The 26,280-nt window shown below is 53.6% G+C and overlaps 3 protein-coding genes and 1 long non-coding RNA gene across 7 annotated transcripts; 1 reads left to right on the forward strand and 3 right to left on the reverse strand.

Annotated features, from left to right (window-relative positions):
- Positions 1–1,530: 1,530 nt before the first annotated feature.
- On the reverse strand, positions 1,531–3,241 carry Tomm6 (translocase of outer mitochondrial membrane 6). 2 transcript variants are annotated; one of them, XM_021186447.2, is made up of 3 exons: positions 2,693–3,235; positions 2,002–2,102; positions 1,531–1,818 (listed from the first exon to the last, which is right to left on the reverse strand). In XM_021186447.2, the coding sequence occupies exons 1-2, from the start codon at positions 2,818–2,820 to the stop codon at positions 2,006–2,008; spliced, it is 225 nt and encodes a 74-aa protein (XP_021042106.1). In that variant the 5' UTR covers positions 2,821–3,235; the 3' UTR covers positions 1,531–1,818; positions 2,002–2,005. The 2 variants fall into 2 exon arrangements, with proteins under 2 accessions (XP_021042106.1, XP_029326999.1); XM_029471139.1 differs by having other exon boundaries at positions 1,533–2,102; positions 2,693–3,241.
- Positions 3,242–3,258: 17 nt separating this feature from the next.
- Prickle4 (prickle planar cell polarity protein 4) lies at positions 3,259–9,548 on the reverse strand. Its single transcript, XM_021186448.2, has 7 exons — positions 9,299–9,548; positions 7,122–7,266; positions 6,162–6,269; positions 5,372–5,509; positions 4,869–5,072; positions 4,066–4,270; positions 3,259–3,624 (listed from the first exon to the last, which is right to left on the reverse strand). The coding sequence occupies exons 2-7, from the start codon at positions 7,251–7,253 to the stop codon at positions 3,302–3,304; spliced, it is 1,110 nt and encodes a 369-aa protein (XP_021042107.1). The 5' UTR covers positions 7,254–7,266; positions 9,299–9,548; the 3' UTR covers positions 3,259–3,301.
- Positions 3,760–19,336, forward strand: Frs3 (fibroblast growth factor receptor substrate 3). Of its 2 annotated transcripts, none has more exons than XM_029471140.1 (7): positions 3,760–3,882; positions 12,171–12,314; positions 13,641–13,729; positions 14,562–14,748; positions 16,666–16,827; positions 17,615–17,769; positions 17,999–19,226. In XM_029471140.1, the coding sequence occupies exons 3-7, from the start codon at positions 13,664–13,666 to the stop codon at positions 18,908–18,910; spliced, it is 1,482 nt and encodes a 493-aa protein (XP_029327000.1). In that variant the 5' UTR covers positions 3,760–3,882; positions 12,171–12,314; positions 13,641–13,663; the 3' UTR covers positions 18,911–19,226. The 2 variants fall into 2 exon arrangements, with proteins under 2 accessions (XP_029327000.1, XP_021004705.1); XM_021149046.2 differs by lacking the exon at positions 3,760–3,882 and adding an exon at positions 9,936–10,061 and having other exon boundaries at positions 17,999–19,336.
- LOC110283641 lies at positions 15,025–17,357 on the reverse strand. 2 transcript variants are annotated; one of them, XR_002376872.2, is made up of 3 exons: positions 16,657–17,357; positions 15,775–15,897; positions 15,025–15,480 (listed from the first exon to the last, which is right to left on the reverse strand). It is a non-coding gene; the product is annotated as an uncharacterized LOC110283641 (long non-coding RNA). The 2 variants fall into 2 exon arrangements; XR_002376873.2 differs by lacking the exon at positions 16,657–17,357 and adding an exon at positions 16,154–16,225 and having other exon boundaries at positions 15,775–15,862.
- Positions 19,337–26,280: the final 6,944 nt, after the last annotated feature.

Genomic DNA, 26,280 nt, shown 5'->3' on the forward strand with positions numbered 1-26,280 from the left:
AGCCCGTTTTTTTTTTTTTTTTAAAGGAAGTCTCAATGTGTAGCCCTGGCTAACCTGGAACTCACTATGTAGGACAGGCTGGCCTTAGAGATACATAGCCTCTGGGATTAAGTGTGTGCCACCAGGCCTCCAGCCTGCCTCTTCAGAGTATCTGTAATCCCGGGGTAAATTCTAGGCCTGAGTTCCCTCATAGGGTGTTTCTCCTAACCATCCCCACACAGGTCCTACCTGCTAAAGATTCACAAGAGAATGGCAACCCCCGTCCTATGCATGGCTAGGCATGTAGCTCAGTAGGGTGCTTGCCTAGCAAGCATAAAGCCCAGAGTCTGATGCTAACACCACATAAAACCAGGCATAGTAAAGCCCTGAATCCTAACCTGTACCTGTGATCCTAAGAGTCGGTTCATGGAAGCAGCAGAATAAGCAGGTCATGGCCATCTTCAACTATGTAGCTAAGTTTGAGGCCAGCCTGGGCTACAAACCAGCACAAGAACCAGCTATCTCTCCCTCCCCCAACCCCCCCCCAAAAAAAAACAAAAAACACTTTTAATTATGCCTCCCCCAACCCCAATTATTTTCTGGAGGTCAAATTGAAGCCTTTTCTGCAATGAGCTATACTGGTAGGCCTCAGAGAACTGACTGGATGAGCTATCCAGTAGGTCCAGGAGAACTGCTTTGTCAGTTTCCTTTAGTGATCCATGATAAGGAACATCTGTAATAGTCATGCAGCTAGGACCTAGACACACTAATCCTTTCCGACTCATGCTGTGACCCACAACCAGTTTCAAAGGGGCTGGTGCATAAAAAACAGTTTTAAAATACCCAGTCAAGCCGGGCGTGGTGGCGCACGCCTTTAATCCCAGCACTCGGGAGGCAGAGGCAGGCGGATTTCTGAGTTCGAGGCCAGCCTGGTCTACAGAGTGAGTTCCAGGACAGCCAGGACTATACAGAGAAACCCTGTCTCAAAAAAACAAAAAATACCCAGTCAATTAACTACATGAAACTATGGAGACCCCGTCTCTACCGCCACCTGGTTCCCTGGTGCAGGAATCTTTCTGTGCTGGTTCCTGTGCGCCTGGAAGAACACCAGACAGCAGCCCCAGTGTGAATCTCGGGGTAGGGAGCACCTTTGTTTCTGAAGGAAGCTGCTTCCTTGTGCTCACTGACACGTTTGCCTCCACCCACACATCACTGTCCACTCCTGCCACCAGATCTCACTCTGTCCCAACTACAATGCCTCCCTGGTACCTGGAGAACCCACCTGGCAAACTAAAATGACAACCACCACCGCCTTCTTCCCCCAGGAAGACTCAGCAGTAGGAACTGCTCAAGAATCAGCTTCGCGGCACGTGTGCATCCCTGGGAAGTGGGGGGTCCATTCCCGTTTCATCTCCACTGCAGAGCATGTCTGGGGCTCATGCCTGTCTCTTGAGTGTGAAATACAAGTCATGTTTATTTGATTTTTGTAAACTGACTTTTTACACACCTTGTTTTTGTAATACGTTTCTTATTAAAAGAATAAAATACCTGTCTTCATGTGCAGGCTTTATTTGAAATCTTTTTCAAGAACCATTACTACTCTTCAGGACAAGGGCAAGGACCCTCTTCTGCACAAAGTTGGGAACCGCACACAGAACCGTGCAGAGGCAACATCTCAGCCGACACTGGGGGCTGCCGGGGGTGGGGGGGGTGAACAGTGGGTGGGGGGAGGTTCAGGCAAGGAGAAGGAGTCAACGTCAGCTGCCACTCAGGTAGGATCTTGTGGTCACAGACAGTAGGCTGTCTTTGGAAAGTCTGAATACACAGGAGTTCCATTCTCTGTAAGCAGATAACAGCATCAGAAACGGGGAAACACAGGAGAACTGCTCTCACCTAGAAACCCCAGGGCAAGCGAGGCTTTACCCCAAGAATCTTCCCTACTTCTGTGACTAGCTGACAGAACATACTGCTGTCTTCATCTTTTAGGACTCCTGAAATAGGCAGGGGAAAGTGAAGTCTTACCTGGCTACACCCCTGGCTGAGGGGCCATCAAATCAATGTCACTCAAGTTCCTGGCCAGCCAGACTCCCGCAGCAAAGAGTCCCAAGTTGAGGATCAAGTTCCTGGATCAAGAATACATTTCATTAACCCTACAGTCCGAGAGTCTCATGCAGCTGATGACATACTATGGCAAGTTTCCTCTCAGCACCACCTTCTGGAGGTGCTGACTGACACCTGATACAGGGGTATGTCCCCCTAATATGCACATGAGAATTTTACATTCACATCTACTTCTAACACAAGCCAAGGCCAACTTAATACTCTGCCGGGGCTAAAATTTGCTTATGCGTTGGCACCCCTTCCCTGCCTTCTAGGTTAGGGTGACTTCTTAAAAAATATGACGTTCTTTAATTTGTGTATGTGTGTGCACGTGACACAGCGCACGTGTGGAGGTCAGTACAACCCGCAGGAGTTGGTCTCTCCTTGCACTCTACGGGTCCCATGGATCCCAAATCCTCAGGCTTGGCGGCTGAACTATGGCTGTAGCCCGGAGCGTCATACCTTGAAAGCCACGTGACAGGGTGTCTTTTGCCACCACGAGACCACAAGGTTCTCAAAGCGATAAAACCTCTGGGGATGCATGCCAGACTCACCAGGTAAGGAAATACAAGTTTACGTTTATGAGGACCAGAGAGGGCCCGGGCTTGGTTACCTCCGGAAGTCGTTCCGATCGGTGGCGAAGCGGAAGACACCGCGGAGCCAGTCTCCCACGTTGTCTGGAACCTCGGAGGCCTCGCTGGCCGACCCAGCGGCGCTCACCGTCACTCCGCTGGAAGCCATACCAGCACCGAGCACGCCTGTACCCACCCAGCGTCGCACCGGGTCGTCGCAAACCTATCGCGCAACTTCCGATCTCCGCACTTCCGCCGATCAGCGTAAGAAATGAGCGAGAAGGCCCGCCCCCACCGCCTCCATGAGTTCATAGAGCCAGGACGCCTGGTCGGAGGCGGAGCCCCAGCTCGCGGCCCCGCCTCCCAGGGACGGGGATCCGTTCCCCGAGCTGCTTAAGCAAGGTGATGACGGTGAGGCTAGCCCAGCCTCTGCGGATAGGGGCTAGCTCACCCTGGAGGCGCTGGGCAGTGGGATGCTCCCAAGAAAGTGTCCTTCAGGTCAGAGAGTGTGCAGTATCAATGAGATTGTCCCGCGTGCCTGGCTGCCTTCTGGTCTTTACACAGCACAGCCTTGTTATCTCGCTACATAGGTCCCCCCACCCCACCCCACCCCACCCCAATCCCACTACCCCGATCTCCAGGCCGCGCCACTAACAAACAGTGCAGTGCTTCCTGGAGATGTCTCTGTCATCTGCTTGGAGGTTTTCGGGGGTCTTCCAGGGCTCTGGAAGGCGCTGGCCAAAGAAAAAGCCTTCGGTTTCCGACTCAGAGGAAGAGGAGCAGGTGGGGCAGGGGCTGTCCTCTAAGGGACTCCAGGGTGTCTGTGGGACGTCTCTATCCTGCCGTTTGGACGCCCCACTCGGGGTTTCCAGGGTGAGGCTGGGAACTGCAGAGAGAAGCGCAGCTCGGGAGGTGATCTTGTCATCCGAGGAGGCACGGTTCCAGCCGACGCTTGGATCGGATCCTTCTTCCTCTGTTCCAAACCCATCAGAAATGCCCATCTCAGAGCCCCCAAGTCCTTGTGCAAGAGGCGGGCCAGGGTTGCGTGCGGCCTCCCGCCCCGCCCCAGGCTGTGCCGTGCGCGCCACCGCTGCCGCCAGTCTACCCCAGGGGCCCCCCGCCTCCGTCCACCAGTGGGCGACCGCCTCCCCCGCCTGGGAGCGAGTCCGGCGCCGCAGCCCCGCCGGGTGGGTTCAAGAGGCCTTTGGAGCTCGCAGGCCAGGGACGCGCGGTGAGAGCTGCGGGCCCCAATGCTCGCGTCTGGGGGTTGCGGTGGGAGGACTGGGTGTTGCTGGAGCGGGTAGGACAGCGTAGGGATGGGGCGAGGGGTTCTGGTCTGGGAAATTACCCCCTTCTATGCTTAGCCCAAGCCGCCGCTCCCTCCCCTTAAGATCTGCACCGTCCCCTCCTTTACCAAGGGACGCTTGTCCTTCCGCTACCCCTACTGAGCTAGAGCCCGCACTTCTGTAGCGTCTCGCGAAGCAGCTGGGGCAGCATGGGCTACCCCCCGGCAGGGCATAACGTCCCCCATCCAGGGGCACTGCGCAGTCCTGGCAGCAGAAGTGGTTCTCGTGCCAGCGCCGTCCCTCTGCCTCAGTGCAGCGTTGGGAGAAGATCAGCTGGGTGAGGGAGAGGAAACCGATTCATTCATTCATTCATTCATTCACTCACTCACCCATTCTTTCATCCATCCAATAACCAGGCCTTATACCCATTAACGCTATGCCCACAGGCGTTCTGATTTGAAGTACTTTGCGACTTTTGGATTCAGAGAGGGTGATTGGCTTTGGGCAGGATCGTCCACGTAGCAGGTGGCCCAGCCCGAAGTTGGACCCCAGAGCTTCCCTAACTCCTATCCCAAGATTTAATACTGCCTTTCATGTTGGTGTTAAGATCCTTCTAGAATTGGGCAAGCACAGCATTGATCATCTGGCATAGTGATGAGATAAACGATCCAGAAACGATCCTGCTCAACGATCCAGAAACGTTCTGAGTCCAAACTAATTTAAGGACCTCTGCTCGAACTGGGGAAGAGAGAGAGATAAATAAAGGCAACAGGTCCCACAGGCCCATACCTCAAGAGGACAAAAGGGAATGGGGTGGCCCTGGCTGGTTCCTAGTTCTGATGAGCCTCTAGCCTAGCAAGCTGTTCCCTGTCCCTGTGTGTTCCTGGCCCCCAGGGAAGAACTCCCCTAGTGCCTCCTCTTGGTACTCTACCTGGTCACAAGCTGGACATCGAGGTCGTAAGAGCTCCGCATGATGACGGCCACAGTACAGGTGCCCCTCGTGGTAGAAGTAGATGAGGTTTATGAGGCCCTGGCCACAGGCCTGGCAAGCAAAGCAGGGTCTGTGCCAGCAGCTCTGCTCACCAGCCCTGGCCGCGAACACTCCATACTCCCCTGGATCCAGTAGCTTCTTGCACTGCCAAGCAGGGGGGTGGGGGGGGGGCACTGAGCTGATCAGAATCTGATGCTTCTTAGCGCCTTTCATGGCTATTCTACCACAACCCCCAATCTGACTGTTCTCATATGTGCTGCAGGCCCCTCCCCCAAGAAAGGCCACCCCCCCCCAACCTGGCTTCCATTTTAACATTTACCAAATCACTGCTCCTGAAACCACTTCTCCACCAAAGTCCCCCAAGGCCCTTCTTCAGAAGCAAGAGAACAAAGGATAGAGGAAGGGGAAGGCTCAGGGATGGAGGAGGGAGGCAGACTCCCTACCTTCTTACAGGTGTATCCTTCAAGCTTAGGAGGCAGTAGACGGGCCACCCCCTGTCCCAGGGATTTCTGCTTCCGCTGGGCACAGAAGAGTCGAAGTTGGACCAATTCCTCCTCCCCTAGGGCCAGACAGTAGCGTTCCTGCTGAAACAGGTTCCCATGCACCCAGACCTCAGGGTAGAATACCACGAGGACCAGAAAGCTCTGTAAGGCTTGGATACCGGGTCAGAGAGAAGTAGAGCCTTGGGAGAGAACAGCCCATGTGCTCAAAAAAGGGAAGAGAACACAATTCGTTCTGTTCACTCTGGGGCCCATGGAAATGGCCACCACATAGGGGCCCCTTAGCACCTTGCACAGTCACCAGATAGCTTGGCTCCTGTTCCCATGAAACTAGATCTCAGCATCGCTTTCAGGTCTGTCAGTTCTCTCTGCTTCATAGCTGCCTTGGCTCCCCTCGTGAAGTCTAAGCCTTTAGGCTGTACATGGTGGGGCCTCAATAAATGCTAAACGATCATATTTCTACATTTGTGCATTCCATTCTTGATTTTCAATGCCGTTCATGTTCATTTCCCCATTTGTTCTTGAGCTCAGTAAGCTTTGTGGTACACAGAACAGATATTAACTATACCTGTGATTAGACTCAAGCTAAGGGGAATGACTTCCACCAGCTAGTGGCAGAGCTGGACTTTCTAGTCAATACCCCTGGATTCTAGACCAAAAGTCTTTCCACTTATTAACAATGTGGGGAGAGGGAGGGAAGAAGGGGAGAGAGGGGATCAGAGGGGAGACCCACATCACTGTCCTGTGGAGGAAGCTGCTGCAGGAGAGTCCGAAAGCCAGGCCAGTTTGAAGCTTGGTTGATATCCAGGCAAGGTGGGCCCAAGCTCGAGCATGTAGCAGCCTGAGGAAGGACACAGGAGGAAAAGGGAGGGCTAGGCTTTCTCTTCCCTTATCACCTCTCTTCCAGTCTACAGCAGCTCCAAGCATCCCTCTGCACCAGAGGGAAAGCCTTCCAGTTCTTCACTAAGCCAGAACAACTCCTGATCTGAGGCCTGCCTGGGAGGAACTCCCAAATACTGCATCACATATTTGAAGCTCTTCCATTCACCTCTTCCCTGGGGTCAAAGTCCCTCTCATCTGCTCTGACAACTCAGGCCAGGCCTAGGAGAGGTGCTATATGTAATTTCACGTCGGACCTCCAATTCCTGGCAAGAGAAAGGGCCTACAGAGCAACAGTGCATCCCTATAATGCCACCCACTGAGAGGCTGAAGTAGGACTGAAGAAGGCTCAAGGCTGCATAGCAAGAGCTTGGCTCAAAGTAGGGGAGAGTGGGGAACAGAAAGTTGGCTCAGCAGGCAAAGCCAGGTATCACCATGCCTAAGTTTGATTCCCGGGACCCACATGGTAGAAGAAGAGAGCTGATTCCAACAGGTTGTCCTCTGACAAACTCACATGCACGCACGCATGCACGCTCACTAGCACGCACACAAACACACACACACACTAAATAAATAAAAAAGTTGGAGGGTTGAGACAGGGTCTCTCTCACCTGGAACTAGATACTCAATATAGAGACCAGGCTAGCCTTGTACTCACAGAACTGGAACTAACGGTGTGCATGGTCACACTTGGCTAACAATGGTTTTGTTTTAATAGAAAGAGAAATGCAAACTATCACCTAGTCGGCAGGAGGGGAGTGGGGGCCAGAGGATGAGACCATGGCGGTCTCAGAAAGAGTGGGACTCCTACAACCTGAGCAGAGGTATCCTCATAGCCTTCCACTGGCCGGCGGCCTGAGTCACTGTCTGTGTGGACTGGTGGATCTGGCTCCCTGAAGATAGGATTGTCCTGTTGGAGGGACCAGTCAGAATTCTGAACTGACATTGGTGATAGTCGCCTGAAAGAAACAAAACAAGGACACCCCAATTGGTAAGAACACTCCATTCAGTAAGCTTTCGCAGTATGCCAGGTGAGCTAAAGTGCTTTGCAAACACCATTTCACAGCCTTGCCAACAGCAGGGTGACTTAGGTAGCGTTGTCCCCATTTTACAGATGGCCAGACTGGGGCTCAGAGAGCAGTGATATATACCCAATGAGAAATGGCAAAGCCAGATGGTTTAGCCTCTGGGTTTGTAGAGTTCAAATTCTTGGGTCTTACAAAGCTAGGATGGACTAGAAGAGGAAGCAACAGTGGAAGAAAACAATTTTGCTTTCCCATGAGCCTCTGGGCAGGTTGGACTTCTACTCACCTGTCTTTCCTGGTTCCTCAGTGCACCCTTCCCCAGTACCTGCCTCCTCACCAAGCCACATTCAGACCTTCACATTTCCAGCTATGGCATTCCGGGGCCTGGTTAAAGGCCTCCTCAGCAGGAATCCCCCTGAGCTTCTCTGGCCTGTACCAGTGATCCCTTCCCTGACTTCTCAAGTGGAGCACAGTCCATGGCCCTAAATTAGCACTCAGTGTTTCCTCGTCTAGTCGAAATGCCTTGAGGGACCCATAGCCTCTCATAAACCAGGTAAGCCATCTTCCAAAGATAGCCATCTGTTTTTATAGCAGCTTATGAGTACACTGAAACTGTCATCAGACACACCAGAGGAGGGCACCAGATCCCATTACAGATGGTTGTGAGCCACTGTGTGATTGCTGGGAACTGAACTCAGACCTCTGAAAGAGCACTCACTGCTCTTAACCACTGAGCCTTTTTTTTTTTTTTTTTTTTTTTTGAGACAGGGTTTCAGAGCCAAGGCTGGCCTTGAACTCCTGATCCTCCTGCCTCCACCTCCAAAGTGCTGAGATCCAAGGCAGGCACCACCACAGCCAGCTTTGCAGCAGCAATTAATGAACAGGCCCAGTGCACCGGTTTAGCCACAGTCCAGATGGGATCACAGCGTCCTTGAGTGGAACTAGCTACTGAAGTGTAGAAAAGATGAGTTCTGCCCTCAGTGAGGTCTGCAGGCTGAGACCAGTGAACAAGAAGAAACATAGTAGCCAGGGAGAACTGGGGTCCTGGACAGGAATTCTAGGTGAAGGACTGGGTTGTGTCCGGTGGGGATAGCCACAGCAAACTTGTATGTTTATTCAGTGTCTGAGATTATTCTAGAACTGGGATGGAGTCTGACAGCAGCTGGGCTCAGGAGGACGGCCAGTAAATCATTGAGCTTTGGGGATGGGCAGCAGGCTCAGTTTATAACCATCTAAGTACCACCCAACTCCAAGCGCTCCCTCAGTCCCCCTTCCTATACCCAGTGCCACCCTTCCCTATTCCCCGCTCCCCACCCACCTGCTTCCTTCCCTTTCTGTCCCTCAGGTCAGGTTTCCTGTGGAAGGTGGCCAGAATGGACTGTCCACACTCAGAGCTAGGAACAGCCACACCCCTTAGCACCGGTTCAACATGCAACAAGTCAGGGTGTGTGTGTGTGGGGGGGGGATAGGTTCTGGGGCCCCAGAAGAGGACTTGTACCCTCCTCATGATCAGTTCTAGTTTGCGTGGAACTGTCCAACACAGAAATAACTATCAGAAAACAGACTTCTACTCAACACCCTTGCTGTCCCCCACCCAAGGACAACCTAATTCACCTCCCGCTACCATTAGACCCCATCTTACTAACATTCTGGTTTCCTTCCATAGTTCCCTTCCTCTCTCCTCTCAGGTAAGAGCAGGCCGAACACTGGCTTCCCACCGCCCTCCCCCAGATGCAACTAGGTTCCGGGGGTCGACCTTCCCCAAACAACACCGGTCCTTGGAAGAATGAGCCTGAGAGGCACTAGAGACTGGAGAGCAGTAGACATGGGAAGGTGTTCCTAACACCCAGAGGAAAGGTGGGGGGGTGTACGCTTTCACCAAGTGGCCTCTAGGTATAGCCCCCAAATTTTCCTAAAACTTGGCCGGTCCATCTGCAAGGCGGAGGGAGGCTCAACACGTGCTTACCGAGTTCGCTTAGGGTCCCTGTCTAGCTGCTGGTTTAGGAGTGGGAATCAAGAATCCGAAAGGGTCTCTGCGTGGCTAAGCGCCAGCGCAGCACAGAAGAGATCTGCCGTCGGCCGCGCCCCCAAGTGGCCCTGACAAGGCGGGTGCTTCACACCGAGGAAAGCGCTTGTGGGTCTCAGGGCAGGAAGGGCACAGGCACCGGTGGACTTGGCTACGCGATGCACCGCCGCCAAGCTGCGAACTGTCCCGACTCTCCAGGCCCGCCCCGCCCCCCGTCTTAAGCCCCGCCCCTCTGCGGGCCTTTACAGCCCTCCCCTTTGTCCCCAGAGATCCCTCGCCACTTCCCCTCCTGGATTCCGAGTCTTGTCCAGTCTTCTCTGATCCGCTTTGCTATGGTGATTCTCTTCTGCTAGAGAGATTGTCCCTACCTCGGTCCCCGCCCCGCCCCGCCGCGCCCCCTTCTCCAAACAGGCCACGCCCCTCAGGAGTCCCAGTCGCGGGCCCCGAGCGCCCTCTGGCGTCTGCGCATGCTCTCTGTCCCCGACTGCAGCAAAGTCCTCCAAAGGGACCTTCTAGGCTGCGTGCCGGTTGCCCCGGCTCGGGTCGGTCCGCCCGCAGCGTCTCGTTGGTGCAGTCAGCGACCTCCGACCCCGCGGGCGCGAGGCGGGGCGGGGCTGGGAGGCCTTAGCTGCGGGCGGGCGGCGGCGGCTGCTGCAGCGGGACCCGGGAGCGGGGCCCGGCGCCGCCTGGGCCGCGGGGCGATGTGAGTCGGGGCGCGTCGGGGCGGGGACCAGGCGGCTCTACCGAGGCCGGGTCGTGCCGCACCGCAGTCTCCGCTTCTACCCTAGAAAGCTCCAAGCGGGCGGGCTAGCGGCGGACCCGGGAGCTGGGGGGCGGGGATCCAGGCTGGGAGCGCGGCCGCGACCTCCGCATTCTGTCTGGGTATCTAGAAAACCTCCCGTTACCAGTTCTGCCTTTCGCTTCCCAGACCCCACCCTCTTCTCCCCCTAGTTACACCTTCGGGTCTTCGGGATCCCGCAGAACCCCCTCACTTACGCTCCCAACCCTCTGAACCGCCCACAGTCACATCGTTTTCTGCTCAATGGCCCAAAGGCTTCTGCAACCCTGAAATTCCTCAGCCTTTGCATGCTTTTTGCAGCCCATCTTCTCCCAAGGCTTCGTATACATTTTCATATCTCATACCTCCGTCTAGTGCCTGTACCCAAACCTACCTACCTCAGACAGCCTCCCCCATCCCACCCAGTATAATCCCCTTCGATGGGTCATCTGATAATGTGTTTGATATCTCAAAGAAAAAGAGGGGTGTCGGAAAGATGCAATCCCTCTCCCATCTTGCATCCAGTAGCTCTTGACTTCACACCCCTTCCCAACTCCCTGTTGATAGTTTATACCCCCATGTTTTTTCCAGTGTCTACCTTTAGCCTGCGCACACTTCCTTCAGCCTGCTTCCTCCTTCCAAAGAATAAGCCAGACCAAGAGTGGGGTTTTTTTTGCCTAAGAGGTGTGGAAGGATGCAGGACTCGGGGGACCCTGGGAAGTACTGTTTTCCTGGAACAGGAAGGTGGGATTTCAAGGGTTTTCTTCAGAGTCCTGTTTTGTGGATTCATCTACCTAGGTCTCAGCTAATCAATTTACCTCTTATTATAGTTGGACCTTTCTGACACTAGGGTCAGAAAGTCTGTCCAGCATCCAAATGTGAAGTGCTTTATAGCTACTTCTTTTTTTTAAAGATTTATTTATTTATTTATTTCGTATGTTTGGGTATACAGTCGCTGTCTTCAGATACACCAGAAGACGACATTGAGTGCCCATTACAGATAGTTGTGAGCCACCATGTGGTTGCTGGGAATTGAACTCAGGACCTCTGGAAGAGCAGCCAGTGCTCTTAAGGGCAGAGCCATCTCTCCAGCCCTATATCTATGTCTAGAAATTACCTCAACTAGAACTCCCATAGTTGACAGATGTTTCCTCAAAAACAAACAAACAAAACAAAACAAAACCCTAGGGGCAGGAGTAGAAATGGTGGAGGGAGAATGATATGCCCCCTACGCCAGGTATCATAGCAACAAAACAATCTAAAATGCTGGTTTCCAGAGTCCTAAGCTGGCACTCTTGCTGGGCTACCACAGTGATACTGTTCTTCTGAGAAAGCAAGCTTTTTTTTTTTTTGGTTTTTTTCGAGACAGGATTTCTCTGTATAGCCCTGGCTGTCCGGGAACTCACTTTGTAGACCAGGCTGGCCTCGAACTCAGAAATCCGCCTGCCTCTGCCTCCCGAGTGCTGGGATTAAAGGCGTGCGCCACCATGCCTGGCGAAAGCAAGCTTTTTATAGGGTTAAAATCCCCTGCAGTGGTCAGGGGATGTGTTTGGGTTTGAGGTTTTGTTTTGTTTGGGGACGTTTTGTTTGAGGTTTTGTTTTGTTTGGGGACGTTTTGTTTTTTGGAGGGGAAGTTGTGATGGGGTTTTTCTGTATAGCCCGGGCTCCGTGGACCAGGCTGGCCTTGAATTCAGACATCTCCTGCTTTTGCCCTGAGTGTTGGGATTAAAGTCGTGGGCCACCACCTCCCTGCTAGGCAATATTCTAGGAGGATTCAGAGGGGCCTCCAATGAGGGCTTTGAACTGAAGGTACTGGGCACCTCACACTGTCTTTGGTCCTAAGAAGTCCCTTTCAGGACTGAGAATTTGTGGTCTTTTCATCCATAATCTTGCTTTGCTCATTGGTCTTTCTGACTCACTAGAACCTAGACCAAATCAGTTCGAGTGGGCTACACTGATCACAAGTCTGTTTCCTGAAGAGTTGAGGTTGAGAATGGGTCTCCATTAATGTGTGGTCTCTGTCTCCTGTGCTAGGTGAGCCCCAGGTGTGACCCCCAGGGATCCAGGTGACATCTCTGCAGACACTCTGCCATGACACCCCACCAAGGACAAGGGGAATAAAGGAGGAACCATTTCCCATGCCCCTCCCATGGTCAGCTCCCCGATGGCCTGGGTGAGGTAAGGAACATGGCTTAGGTGTCAGCTTTGGAGAGTCTCTTCATGTAGGAGGAATGGAGGGAACAGGCAGCTGGATGGCTCGGGTTCTACGGCAGCAGTAGACATTCCTGGATAATCCACTGCCTCGTTTGTTTGTTTGTTTATATTCTTTGCAGCAAAGTGAACCTCTTTTTTTTTTAATATTTTTTTTATTACGTATTTTCCTCAATTACATTTCCAGTGCTATCCCAAAAGTCCCCCATCAAAGCGAGCCTCTTAAAGCATCTGGCTGGGGCCTAGGAGCACCTTAGAGCCCTTGAGTAACAACTGTGAAGTGCTGGATTGGGTCCTCAGCTTTAAAACCAAAACAACAACAAGACCTCTGTTTGGGATCTCTCCGTGTAGGTCTCATTCCCTTAGGTCACAGAGGTCTCAATGCTGTCCTCTCCATATTAAGGCAGAAACCTGTCGGTTGTGACATGTCATCCGATTACCAGTGTCCTGGAGGGGAAAACCAGCTGAGGTCTCTTATCTCTGATCTGGCCTTTGGGAAGAAAGCTCAGCCTTAGCTGTTTTAGAGTGTTGGGAACCAAATCTGTCTACAAAGAAAGGCTGTACCCTGCTACTGGCCAGCTACACGCCAGGGCCCAGCACTTTCTGTTCTTCTCATTGAAGAAACAGAGTGTGCACCTCGGACCCCCAGAGCTTGGGAAGCAGACACAAGGGGGTCTCTGTGAACCCCAATGTTCAGTCCTAAAGTGTGTCTGAAGATCACAGTGCAGCACTAGCCCACTTGAAGAGAACAGCAGAAACATTATCTTCTGTGGATAATGGGGAGATAATGGCAAGGGAGGAAAGAGGGGGAAGGTTGGAGTGCAACGGCTAAGGTGAAAACTGACGGGGAGAGAGGGACAAGATGGTGCCTGGAACGCCCACGTGACGCTGTGTTTGCCGAATCCTAATGAGCACCTCCCGGGCCAGCGCACAACCGAGGCAGCCACTCCCAACACCTCCTTACATCCATCCTGCTTCCCTAACCCAAGACTCCATCCACATCACCCCACGGGTCAAACTCCTGTGTACTTGCCAGGGCCCAGATTGAATGTTAACCTCTGAGAACCTTACCAGCCTGCCCCCACCTGCAGGAATCCTTAACGCAGCATTCTAACTGGAATTAATGTTTATCCCAAGTGTGCCTGGCCATGGATCGAGTGAGAATCCCCTCAGGGTGTGTCTGTGTCATACAGCCTCTTGGACAGAGGACATACTCACTGCGCAGTGCTCTGCACAGAGCAGCGCAGCTTGGCAGGGCTGCTGGTGACCTGCTCATCTCGGGTCTTTCCCTAGGGCCGATAGGCTGCTCTGACACCATGGGGAGCTGCTGGAGCTGCCTGCACAGAGACAGCGTGCCGCACAACCACCCTACCAAGTTCAAGGTACCCAGACCCTCTCCACTCAAGTTCCCACTGGCCCCTTGAGGTTAGGCCTCCTGTATCTCTGGGGAAAGGAAAATGACAGGTTGTAATTGCGCGCCCACTAAGGCACCTGATGCTTGGCTCTTGGGCCTCTGAGGTAGTGTGAGGGGGAAAAAAAACCTAACCCTTGTTTTTTATCTTCAGTCTCTCTCTCTCTCTCTCTCTCTCTCTCTCTCTCTCTCTCTCTCTCTCTCTCTCTCTCTCATTCTCAGGAATAAGGTGTTTTAAGTAGAGCACACATAGCACAATAAGAAACACTGGGTTGGTGTTGAACCTAAGCTGCCTACATCCCATAGGAATCGCTGTCGTCTCACAACTGGGTTTTTTTCTGGGCCTGTGTTTCTCCTGCCCAACTGGAGGGGAACCCTCAGCAAGTTTGCACAGTTGTGGGGCTGGAGGCTGGCTGTACTTGTTCTGCCTTGGGCCTGTCAACAGATCTTTAGTTTTTGAACTAGCAGTTAAACCCTTCCACATTGCTATCTGGCCTTTGGATATTAAGGCCCAGGAAGTTCTTGAACATTAGACAGTTAACCACCTGGCCTGGGAGGTCGTCTGCTGACCTCTTTCCTTTTTGTCTGTACAAACAACAGAGCTGAGGCTCATAGGAGAAACTTGTCCCCAGAAAACTGTGACCCATGGCACTGCTCTGTGTGACCAGGGGATCCTTTGGTACAGCCTGGAGCAACTCAGTCTCCTAGCTCTTGTCCTTCATGACACCGCAGCCCAGTGTCCCAGGGTCCCTCGCAGACACTTCCAAGCTTCCGTGTTGACCTTGGGTCACTTGTCCCTACAGGTGACCAATGTGGATGACGAAGGGGTGGAGTTGGGCTCGGGGGTGATGGAGCTAACCCAGAGTGAGCTGGTACTCCACCTGCACCAGCGGGAAGCTGTCCGCTGGCCCTACCTCTGCCTGCGGCGCTATGGCTACGACTCCAATCTCTTCTCCTTTGAGAGTGGCCGCCGCTGTCAGACAGGCCAGGGTGAGTACCAGCCCTGCCCTCCAGGACAGGACAGGAGTTTGTTACAGAACCGAAGAATGGCCCTTAACACCCTACCATCAGACATGGGACTTGGTGGTATTGTTCAGAGCAGGGAGCGGTCTCAGCCAAAGGCCCGGAGCATGTTATCGCAAAGTCATGCGGACCTAGGCCAGTCCTCTTCCATGCCTCAGTCATTGCTGTTCTTCCAGTCCCTGGAAGGAGCCGGTGCTCTTGGATCAGAGGCTATGCAGCAAAGACAAACAACTCTTTCCACTGTTGCCATGGTTCCAAGGTCTTTATTGCCTTTGCATAGGAAAACTCCTCCTGAGCTGCCTCCGTGCACAGTGGAAGAGAAGTCAGGCAGGAGACTGGCTACTCAGGGCTGAGGAGCTTGCACAGAGACATGGGCAGCAGGATCTTGGGTCTCTCATATACAGCGTAACCTTCCAGAGCCTGACCTTTGTCCACCTTCACCTGTAGGCAGTGGAGTATACTGTATCCCCTGCCCAGGTGCCCTCTACAGCCAGGGCCCAGGGACTGGCAGGCTGCTCACGAGCTTGAGGTTGGGACATGAGGTCTGGCCTTGCTTCTTAGGTCCACACATGCTCAGCACAAGGAGTCCTTCTTGGGACTGTGCTGCACGCAGACAGAGCTGTCTCTCCCAAGACAGCACAAAGCAATGCGTGTTCTGGGTTGATTGCTGAAGGGCCTTTCCTGGCATGAACCTCATCCCTGTGGTAGAGGCAAACATGGCGTGTGAGCAGAGAGGTGAGGCAGAGGCCACCTTCCTCCTGGTGAGGTTGACCTGCACTTGGCACCTGAGATGAGTTGTCTGAGCTCCCAGTTCAGGGCTCCTCCTAACGCCAGACTTTTGCTGCACCCCCACCACTCCACATTCCTTTCCTCCTTCCCCCTCCCTCCTTCCCACTTCCTCCTCCTCCTCCTCTTCCCACCCCACCCCTGTGAGATGGTCTTGTTATATGTGGTCCTGACTGGTCTCCAAGCTCACGGGGACTCTCGTCTCACCTCCCAAGTGTGGGATTACAGCCACGTATCACCACTTCTGTCCTTCAGGTCTTGTCCAGCTTTTACATGTCATGCCGTCTTTCTCGTCCTGTTTATACAAACTTCAGTTACCCTGTACTGGAGCTAATGGGTAGCAGTCTATAAGAGTAATATAATATTCATTGTCCATATCCCAGTTTAATTGTATCTATCATTCTGTGGGTGTGGTGCTGAGGATTAAACTCAGGACTGTGTACATGCTAGGAACCCACATGCATGCATGCATACATGCATACATACATACATACATACATACCCTGGCTTTTTGAGACAGGGATTTCATGGGTAGCTCAGGCCAGCCTTGAACTTAATGATTAACTGTGGGTATGTGGTACCGTACCTGGTAACATCTATCTTTGCTGTGGATGTGTGCACGACCTCACACATCCCCCTCAGCTGCCCCTGAGTCCCATAGGCCTGTGTTACAGATCCCCAGGCTGGCATCTTCAGAGCCATTGAGTTGCAGGTGCTCAGTCAAGTGCTGCCACTTTGCAGACAGACACTTGGAAGTGCTTAGAGACCTGCTGCAGGAGGAGTACTGGACTGCCTTGCTCTGCCTCTCCCAAGCTGAGAGGAACCTGTGTGGAAACAGGGGGTCTTTGCCTCTGGTCTGAATAGTCAGTCTGTGAATGATCTGGGAGTAGGTCAGACCCATCTGTCTTCAGAGATAGTAGACATGGGGTAGAGTTGGCTATACCCTGGATGAAGGGTTGAGGGGGCAGCTGGGAGGCAGAGAGTGATGGGTACAGGAAGATGGGGCACCTACCCATGGTTCTCTCCCCACCCCAGAAGGCACCTATCCTTAGGAAAACCGGGTCTTGGAGGCCCTCACTGCTTCCTCACCTTCCCCAGGCATCTTTGCATTCAAGTGTTCGAGGGCAGAGGATATCTTCAACCTGCTGCAGGACCTCATGCAGTGTAACAGCATCAACGTGATGGAGGAGCCGGTCATCATCACACGGAGCAGCCACCCACCAGAGCTGGACCTGCCTCGAGGGCCCCCACAGCCCGCCGGTGAGAGACCCCACCGCAGTCATCCTGTCATATACACACGTGAGCTAAAGAGCAGGTATGGGAGAGCTGGGGTGAGCCAGCCTTCCTGGACACTCTTCTGTCGTCAGAACCATTCCTGAGGATGGATCAGTCCTGGGCAGGGCCAATTGGGTGACTCAAGCTGGAGCTGCAGAGGCCTGCGCCTTGGGTCAACTGATGGTTGGGAAGCAGACAGGAAGACGTTGGGTTGCCATAGAAACAGCAGTCTGGAGCTTTTTGCCTCCTTCCGTGTACTGGCCTGGATCACATACAAAAGACACTTCTGGCTGGCTGGCACGCCATCGCTGCTCACATTGGTGTGGAGGTTCCCATGATCTGTTCTTGATGGCTGCTGAGTCAGACCACATAGCCCTGCCTGCTCATTGTACTCCCTGTAAGAGACAGAAAGGCTAAAATGGCCCCTGTGTCGGGTGAGGTTTCCTGGTGCTCCCTGGCAAAGCCTGCCTGGTCATAGGACAGTCCAGGGGTGACAGGTGTGCCATCAGTGTTTAATGAGGTCTATGAGAGAGTAGGAGGTTGAGCCAGCCTCGGGGTGGCTTCAGAGGGCAGGGCAGGGTTTGATTGCAGAGGTGTAGGGGGATGGGGGGCTGCCAAGTCAGTGCAGTGAGTGATAATAGGGCCGTGAGAGCCTCTTGTTTGCCGTTGGAAGGATTGCGGGGCACCCCAAATATGTGTGCATGTGACTGCAAATGACTGTCAGCTCTCCCATACCCCTCTCCTTGACTGCTTTCCCTGAACCCACCTCCAGGCTACACGGTCTCTGGCTTCTCCAATGGCTTCCCTGGCTGCCCTGGAGAGGGCCCACGGTTCTCCTCCGCACCTCGACGACCCTCCACAAGTAGTCTGCGACACCCCTCGCCTGGGGAAGAGTCTACCCACACCCTCATTGCCTCCGAGGAGCAGGTGTGCAGGTGGTGGGCGGCACTCTAGGTGGGCGGGACCTAGGGAAGGTTGGGAGAACAGAAGAGACTTGATAGGGACCCCCTCTACCAGAGCAGGAGTGGCCGCTTATTGGGGGGGGGTTGGAGGCCGCAGGAGAAACTCTGGCTCTTTCCTGACTTCTCTGGCCCTGTCCCTTCTCCCAGTCCTTGGAACCACTTGATTCACTTAACATCTCTCTCCCTGCCTGTAGTCTCACACCTATGTCAACACACCAACTGGGGACGAGGATGGCAGAAGTCGCCACTGCTTGCAGCCACTGCCTGAGGGCAGGGCACCCCTCCCAGCACAGACACAGGGTTCCGACCAGCGAGACCCACAGGTGTTGCTGCAGCCAGGGCAGGTCAAGTTCGTGCTGGGCCCCACCCCTGCTCGGCGACAGGTGATGAAGTGCCAGAGCCTCTGCCCGGGCATGCAGGACCCTTCCCATCACAACAACAACAACGAGGGCCCTTCCGAGTGTCCAGCCCAGCCCAAATGCACCTACGAGAACGTCAGCGGGGGCCTGCAGCAAGGGGCTGGCTGGAGACTGAGCCCTGAGGAGCGAGGGTGGAGTGGCCTGGCCCACCGTCGGGCGGCCCTGCTGCACTATGAGAACCTACCCCCACTCCCCCCTGTGTGGGAGAGCCAAGGTCAACAGCTGGGAGGGGAGGCTGGGGATGATGGGGACTCCAGGGACGGGCTTACCCCGTCCTCAAATGGCTTCCCTGATGGCGAGGAGGATGAAACCCCGTTACAGAAACCCACCAGCACGCGGGCCTCCGCCCGTAGCCACAGCGGCTTCCCTGTCCCACTGACCCGCCGACGTGGCTCCCCGCGGGTCTTCAACTTTGATTTCCGCCGGCAGGGCCCTGAGCCCCCAAGGCAGCTCAACTACATCCAGGTGGAGCTCAAGGGCTGGGGTACAGCCCGTCCCAAGGGGCCCCAGAACCCCTCAGTGTCTGGAGCTCCTGGGCCCACCCCACACCCCGCTCGCAGCTCAGACTCGTATGCCGTGATTGACCTCAAGAAAACGGCGGCCATGTCCGACCTGCAGAGGGCTCTGCCCCGAGATGACGGCGCGGTCAGGAAGACTCGGCACAACAGCACCGACCTGCCTCTGTAGACCTGGGCCTCCGCCTGCCTCTGCCTACAGCAGGGGACTCCACCTCACCCACCAGCCCAGGACTCTCAGCTGCTTTGCAGAGACACTTCCCTGCATCGCCGGAGTCCCCAAAGATATCAGCCACTGAGTGTCCAGTTCCCCAAGCTGGGGAGAGGAGAGGGGGAGCCGGAGAGGAGGGAGCCATGGTGGAAACTGTGAAGGGTTCTCAAGGTTGCATTTCGCACCCTTCCCCTAATGTCCGTTTGTCTGTCTGTCCGTCCGCTGTCCATGTGTTTGTGCTTTCAGTTTTTTTTCCCTTTCCTTTTTTTGTTGGAGTTTTGAGATATTTTGTACCTGTTGATTTTATTTATCAGTTTATTTTTCTATTTATTGTTTTAAGTGTAACTTAACATATTTATTATTAATATAATTATTTTTAAATTCTGGCTCAGTGAGTGCTCTCGTCTGTGCAGTGTTTCCTGGCAGGGTCTGGGTAGGCGCAACCCCACAGAGATAGGGAGGATTCATGGCAAATTCAGAGGGGTGTGAAGTCTGCGGTTATTTCTTTTTCTTCTCTAAGAAGCCCTGGCCTATCGCTTCTCGGCCTTTTGGCTAAGATCAAGTGTAGAAGCCCTGACCTAAAACGTAAAGGTTTCCAGGGATGGACAAGCTCTGCTTCTGCTAAGCTGGGAGCTCGCTGCTGAGAGCTCAGATGCAGAGGGAGCCTGGGAAGAAATGTGAACTAAGAGATGATGTTCACCTTACGGGCTACAACGGACCGGAAATGGGGGAGAGACATTTCACAAGACTCTGAAGCCCCTCCAGGCAAGCCCCAGGGGCCACTGCTGGCCAGAATATATGTTGAGCGGAAGGTAGACCACAGCCTCTCCTCACACAGCTCAACCGTGCCTAGGTCAGACCCTTCACAGGGGATTTTGCTAAAATCTCAGAAACAGCCAAAGGAATACATGCCTGACTAGCCTTCCAGTTCATCCTTTGGGACTTCCCTAGAGAACAGCCCAGGATGGAGCACCCAGACCCAGGGAGGGCTCTCGCCCAGCCTCCATCTACATTCAGGCTGCCTGGTGCCCTCTTGTGGCAGGGCCCTACCCTTCCTCTCAGCGCCCACTGTACCTCCTCTCTACATTTGACCTAAGGAACGAGGGACCAAGTGCCACGAGCCTCTGCAGCATGAGGGAGGATGGAGAGTCAGTTTGCCCAAGACATAGACAGGCCTCTTCTCTGGGCGCTTTGCTACCAGCTCCCTGTCCTGTGCAGTGAGCATATAGCCCTCTTCATCAAAGCTACAGCCCAGGATGGGGCTCACCGGTTCCCCTCTGCCTCTGTCCAGCCTCGTTTCTTTGACTTTCTTCTGTGTGGAGATTAGACTGGCAGTATGCTCCTGACTGTGGGTGTCACTTATACTTTCTAAGATGGACAGGAGACAGGATGCAAAGCCTTCTCTCCCAACCTGTTGACCACTGAGCTGGGGGGGTTGACCCTCGGCAGAACAGATTCGCTTCAGCACTGTGGCAGGATGCTCCTGGCCCCTCTGGCTACCTGAGGCAGCTCCACTGCTGTCCCATGTCCTCCAGTGCAGATCCTGATTGCTTCTTGAGGCCTCCAGTTAGGAGGGCTTGTGTTTGTACACAGGAAGATCAAACATGGTTGAGGGGCCAGGGGCAGAGACAGATATGCCTCTGCCTGGATCAGAGCTTAGGACCTTAGCCACCCTTTGACAGTTACAGGTCCATGCCAACTGACTCCCTCTTCATCCCTCCCTCTCTTGTCTCTTGCCCTCTTTCTCTTCCTTACCCTCTTCCCTTGTGGCATGGATGTATATACTAAGCAAACAGTCCACACTGAATTATACACCTAGTCCTCTGGACTCCTCCATGCTAAGGGACAGACTACCAAGGGGTGGCCAGAGATCGGATATTGTCAAGAGACCAGAATATGTCCCTGGCTTCCCCACTCTCTGCAATGTCACGCGTGCATCTGTTTACTGGAAATGAGCTTTAGTCTGCCCCCGGGAGACATGGAGCTAATGTGATGAGGAGCCAGCCAGATGATGACTAGGACTCCGCTTTGAAAGTAGACAGATTTCAAAGATGGTGGCATGCACCTCTACCCGTAGCACTTTGGAGGTAGCTGCAAGTGGATCTCTCTGAGTTTAAGGCAAAGCCTGGCCTGCATAGCAAGTTCCCATGCAATAAGATCCCGCCTCAAGACCAAGAGGCCCAGCTGTTCCTGACAACAGCGAACAGTTGTCCCCACTCTCGAGGTCCCCCAACTTCAGGCTTGCTCCATTCCTTTATAGACACTTACCCTTATCCTCTTCCCCCCACCCCTGCAAAGGCTGCTCTGATTCCCTGGGTCCCCCAGAACAAGTTCCCATTGCTTCAGTGAGAAAGCCCAAGACAGAGGCCCCCCAGAATTGGCTCCCAGCCCAATGGGCCTTCCCTCCCTTCCTCCTCTGCCCCTGACCCACAGCTACTATAGGAATTTTCCTCTCCCAGGGAAAGGATAGAGAGGAGTGGACAGCTTTCTTTCCTACAGGAAGGGATGGGTGGGAGAATGGGCACAGTGCCCAGGAGGGTGACAGCTGTCCTTGTGTTGGGACCCATCCCACCAAAAAAAAAAAAAAAAAAAAAAATCAGGGCTGGGACCTTAGATGGAATCAGCCATGTTATCCAGAGACCATTAGCCAACATTAGCAGCTCAGCACTCTCAGCATTCTTGTTTAGAAGCAGGCACTGCTGGCCTCCTGGGCTTCCCTCAGGAAAGGACAGGATCCAGCATCCTGTCTGTGAGTGACATTTCAGGTCAGACCGGAGGGGCCCTCCCCAAACCCACCCCTGTGTAATGACAAGACTTCATCAAATACACACACAGTGGCTTTCCACAGAGGCCTCACTGGGCAGGTTTTGTTATCACCCTAGGAGAGGAAACAGCCAGGAGGCGAGGAGACCCACCTCAGGCTATAAGTTAATTAGCAGCTCATACTGGGGTTGGATGCCAGGCGCGTGTCCTTCCCATCCCACCCCACCCCTGCTCTGGGCCAAGCCTGGCCTGCCTGGGGACCGCTCCCCCTGGCCAAATGGATCCATTCTCTGTAGAACCACATTCCACTTGGAAGTCCTTTGGAATTCCAGGACCTTGCCTTGTTACCTACCCAAGCTGTCCACCACTAACAGGTCCACCCTGCTTGAACACTCTTGTGCGTCCTCAGGAACAGCGCCTTCTATCCATGGGAGGGGCCCAGGCAGGAGTGTGGGAGGCTTAACCTCACCTGCCCTGATTTCTCCTTCTTGTGGGTGGAAGGACCTCCCAGGGCAGGGCAGGTTAAAGGATCCTGAGTGCTGGCTGCTCCAACAAGTGCTTTAAAGTGAAATCCTACCCAGAGGTGGGGCAGGGTCATGACAGATGCTGCCATGACGGTCTGCAGCAGAGAGGAGCTGGGCCCCGATGGACAGGACTCTGTGATGCCGCAGCCCAGGAGTGTCAGTTGTTTGCCTCACTGCTGTGACAAAGATACCTGAGCATGGCAGGCTATGGAAGGGCTGACTGGGCGCACAGTTCATCATGGAAGGAAGACATGAGGGTGGGAATGTGGGGGAGTCGCCTCCATGGCGTCCATTGTGAGGAGCAGGGGCTGGGGGGAGCTCAGCTTGCAGCCTCCTGTCTACAACCCCAGCCCATGGTGCTGCCCACGTTTGTGGTGGGTCTTCCTATCTCAGTTAAACCTAATCTAGAAAGCTGCTCTCACACAGGCGTCCCCAAAGCTTGCTCTCCTAGGGGATCTTAGGTTTTGTCAAGTTGGCAGTCACGGTTAACCAGCAGAGCTGGGCGATAGCATCCGGCTCAAGCAGAGAGGCCAAGTTCTGTCCCCAGCATCCATCTCTGTCAGCTCACACAGGACCTTAACTTTAGCTCCAGGGGATCCAGCCCCTTTTTCCCCCGCCCCTGTGGGCGCACAGACGCGTGGCATAGACACTTGCATGTGCAGAAATTAAAGCAAATATTTTATATAAAAAATGGATTAGCCGTCACTAGATAGAAGCCCAGCATGTGTGCTCTCCACAGTCCCTTCCCGAGTCTGCTGTTCAGTCTCTTCACGGTCTCTCTGCCAAGGGAGCTGAGCCATGAGACTTAGTGGCACCATTTGACCTCTTGCCATCGGTTTCTTCATCTGTCACACAGGGATAATGACAGTCCTTCCCTCCAGGAAGGATTGCAACAGTGAAATAAAATGTCCTCCTAACATGAGCCATGCAACTGGTTCACAGTTAAGTGCTCAGTAAATGGTTAATGGCTGGCACTGCTTACATCTGCATTTGGCTCTTCCCAGCATGCCCTCTGAACTCTTGTTTGAGCCTTGGCCGGAAGCCACACCCAGGCCTGACCTTCTACATGCAACCAGGTGTTGTCTTTTCTAGACATTGCCATTCCACTAACACAGACCACAAGTGCTCACTTCATTGCTGGTTCCCGGGAGTGAGATGGTCTTGTCTTTTTCTATATAAACACCTGCCGTTCTCCTGTCTCCAGCCCCCTCTAGCAGGGCTGCTCTCAAATGGTCCATGCATCCAGGTGTTATGCCCTTTCACCTCTCCGAGTATGCCCTGGGCTTGAGTGGCACCAACTCTTGCTTTGGGTATGGAGGTGACGAAAAATTAGTGATGGGACTTGGGTTTGGAAAAGCGCTGTGAAGGGGGTCTCCATGGAGGTTGGGACATGGGAGTTTGGCTCAGTATCCCACTCCTTTAACTTATTGCTGCCTGATGATTCATTTTGTGCTAGAGATAGGCAGGAAACCACCCTGGTCACTGTGGCATCTTCTCTAGCTCTTGTCTTGCTCTTGGGTAGATACCTCAATGGGCCCTGTTTCCCCAGGATGGACACTGCTGGCAGAACTGCCCCTGGGGAGGACCTGGGAAGCCCTGAGGAATCAAAGACAACACTGCTGTGTCTGATGTGAGCTGGTATTTCTATGATCACTGGTTTTGGACAGTGCAGGGTGTAGCACTCCCGTTGGACCTAGGTGGCTATGTCTTTCCCTGTCTCCTTCCTCAGCTCTGATCCCATTAACAGGGAGTTGTGACCCTTTGGGGAACCACAGGAAGACTCTCCATGTTGCTTCCTTCCACCTGCTGCCTGTCTCATTGTCCCTCCTGGTAAGAGAGTCCCAGAAAGAATGAGGCAGGGAGAAAGGAGTGTTTTAAGATTCCCAGCTCCCTGGGGAAGGAAGGTAAATAATGAAATCTCTGGTCTCCTCTGGACTGTGTGCGCCAGGCTGGGCAGACCGGCAGAGGTAGGAGCAGGTAAGGTGCTGACTGGAGGGCATGGGCCTGAAGCATGGGGGTGGGGAAGAGGTACCAGGTGTTCCTGGAGGTTCCTTGTCTTTCTTTGCCTAGGAACATATCAACAGATTGATACATGGCTGTGAGGCCCAGTTTACACAGTGGCCTTGATTTCCCAAGTAAACAATGACCATCCAGGATACAAAACTCTGGATTGTGTGGGCTGAGCCCTAACGAAGCCCGGAACTCCTCCGAGCTTTTGTCTAAAGGACAGGCTTATGAGACATGTGCTCATGTCCCTGATAGCTGTAGGACCTCAGGCAGACCCCACTCTCAATCTGTTTCTTCAGGCATTATGGGAAACGATTGTTTGGTACCTAGAGAGTTACTACGAGTGAAATAAAAAGATGCACACAAGGGACTGGGGAGACGGCTGAGCAGGGAAAAATACTGGCAGTATAACCTGAGGACCTATATTCAGTCCCCAGCGATTACATAAATATCCAAAGACAGCTGCACACTGTAATCCCAGGGCTTGGGAGGCAGAGACAGGAGGGTCCCCGAAGTTTGTGGCTGGCCAGTCATTTTAGCCACACCAGTGAGCTCGGTGCAAGACCCTGTCTCAGAAATTAACATGGACAAAAAAGTTGAGGAAGACACCAGACACCCACCTCCTGAGGGGACAAGCACACACGAGGGTACATATCTTCACACATGTGTGCATGTACTTAATCACACGTGTGCACACACACACAAAAAGAGAGAGAGAGAGAAAGAGAGAGAGAGAGAGAGAGAGAGAGAGAGAGAGGCACATAAAGTTCTCAGTGGTTACTTGACACACAGCATGCGCTTAGCCTTGTTGTGGTTTTCATAGCAACACACAGCTGATACGGGGCCATTCCTGAAGGAGGTGGACCCTGATCTTGTAGATTTGGGGAAGGACAAAAGGGTGTGGTCCTAGCAATTGGCCTGCTGGGAAAGGAGAGCCTGGAGTGTGGGTGGGGGAGGGGCTGAGAAGATAGCTTGGGGTGGACAGAGAAAGTGGAGGTGACTTCCCTCTGTGATCTATGGGATAGAGATCTAAGTACCCATGCACGGCCTGTGGGGGCCAGGCTGTGGGTGGTGAGGAGGCTTTAGGTTCAGTGCCGTGTGAGTGCTCATTCCAACAAAGTATTTATTGAGCATCTACCTGCTAGTGTGCCTGCCAGGGAACTATGCTGGGGACCCAGCCTTGATGGGACCATTGAAATCCACCCTCAAGGCCCAGCATTCCACTGTCAAGGATAGCCTCTGGGGAGGTTAGATTGGAGCAGAGACATGAGTGACAAGACCAGGACTGAGGGAAGGCTCAGGGAAGGAAGTTCCAAGCAGAGGTTCATTTCAGGTGTAAAGGCCTGGGGTAGGAGATTGTGGAAGCGCAAAGGAAGGGTCAGAAAAGACGAGAGACACTTTTGCAGGATGAGAAAGGCTGTGGTTGAGACAGGGCAGATGGGCCTTGCAATCCTGGGGCAGGTGAACTTTATCTGAGAGCAACTGAATGCTTTTGGAGGGTCCTAAGCAGATGCTTTGTAATGCAGAGTGTAACAGGGTCGATCCTGCCTCTGGGAGGACCATGGGGGGCAGTGGGTAGGGGTAGGGGTGGAGGGTGGGGGTGTGGAAAGGAGACAGAAGTTGGGAGTTGCTATGAACTAAATGTTTGTGTCTCTCAGCGTCCTATATTGACAGCCTGCCTTCCACTGAGATGGCATTAGGAGAAAAAGTCTTCAAGGGGTGACCAATCACTAGGGTAGAGCCCTCTTGAATGAGTGGGTTAGTGCCTCTGTGCCTGCCTCAAGGCGACAAAGGAGAAGATGGCAGTCTACGAACCTGCAAGTAGTCCCCACAGGTGTCAGATCTGCTGGCTCCCTGACCCCAGCCTCTGGAGTCATTTATTACACAAGCCCCCAGATTTGAGGTCTATCCTGGAGGTGCACCTAACAGGACACTGACAATGGATGCCCAGCCATTGCTATGGGGAGGAGGGACAGATCCCAGCAAGGGGCCCAAAGGACAAACCCTTTACACTGTGACCCATCCCTGGAGCCAGAG

Source organism: Mus caroli, chromosome 17 (assembly GCF_900094665.2).
Source record: "Mus caroli chromosome 17, CAROLI_EIJ_v1.1, whole genome shotgun sequence".
NCBI lineage: Eukaryota > Metazoa > Chordata > Mammalia > Rodentia > Muridae > Mus > Mus caroli.

Coding starts and splice junctions, on each gene's coding strand:
- Tomm6 (XM_021186447.2), bottom strand. CDS start 2,820: ATGGCTTCCAGCGGAGTGACGGTGAGCGCCGCTGGGTCGGCCAGCGAG. Junction 2,103..2,692: donor GATCGGAACGACTTCCGGAG/GTAACCAAGCCC, acceptor TTCTTGATCCAG/GAACTTGATCCTCAACTTGG.
- Prickle4 (XM_021186448.2), bottom strand. CDS start 7,253: ATGTCAGTTCAGAATTCTGACTGGTCCCTCCAACAGGACAATCCTATC. Junction 6,270..7,121: donor ATGAGGATACCTCTGCTCAG/GTTGTAGGAGTC, acceptor GTCCTTCCTCAG/GCTGCTACATGCTCGAGCTT. Junction 3,625..4,065: donor GGAAGGACAAGCGTCCCTTG/GTAAAGGAGGGG, acceptor GGTTTGGAACAG/AGGAAGAAGGATCCGATCCA.
- Frs3 (XM_029471140.1), top strand. CDS start 13,664: ATGGGGAGCTGCTGGAGCTGCCTGCACAGAGACAGCGTGCCGCACAAC. Junction 13,730..14,561: donor ACCACCCTACCAAGTTCAAG/GTACCCAGACCC, acceptor TTGTCCCTACAG/GTGACCAATGTGGATGACGA. Junction 16,828..17,614: donor AGGGCCCCCACAGCCCGCCG/GTGAGAGACCCC, acceptor ACCCACCTCCAG/GCTACACGGTCTCTGGCTTC.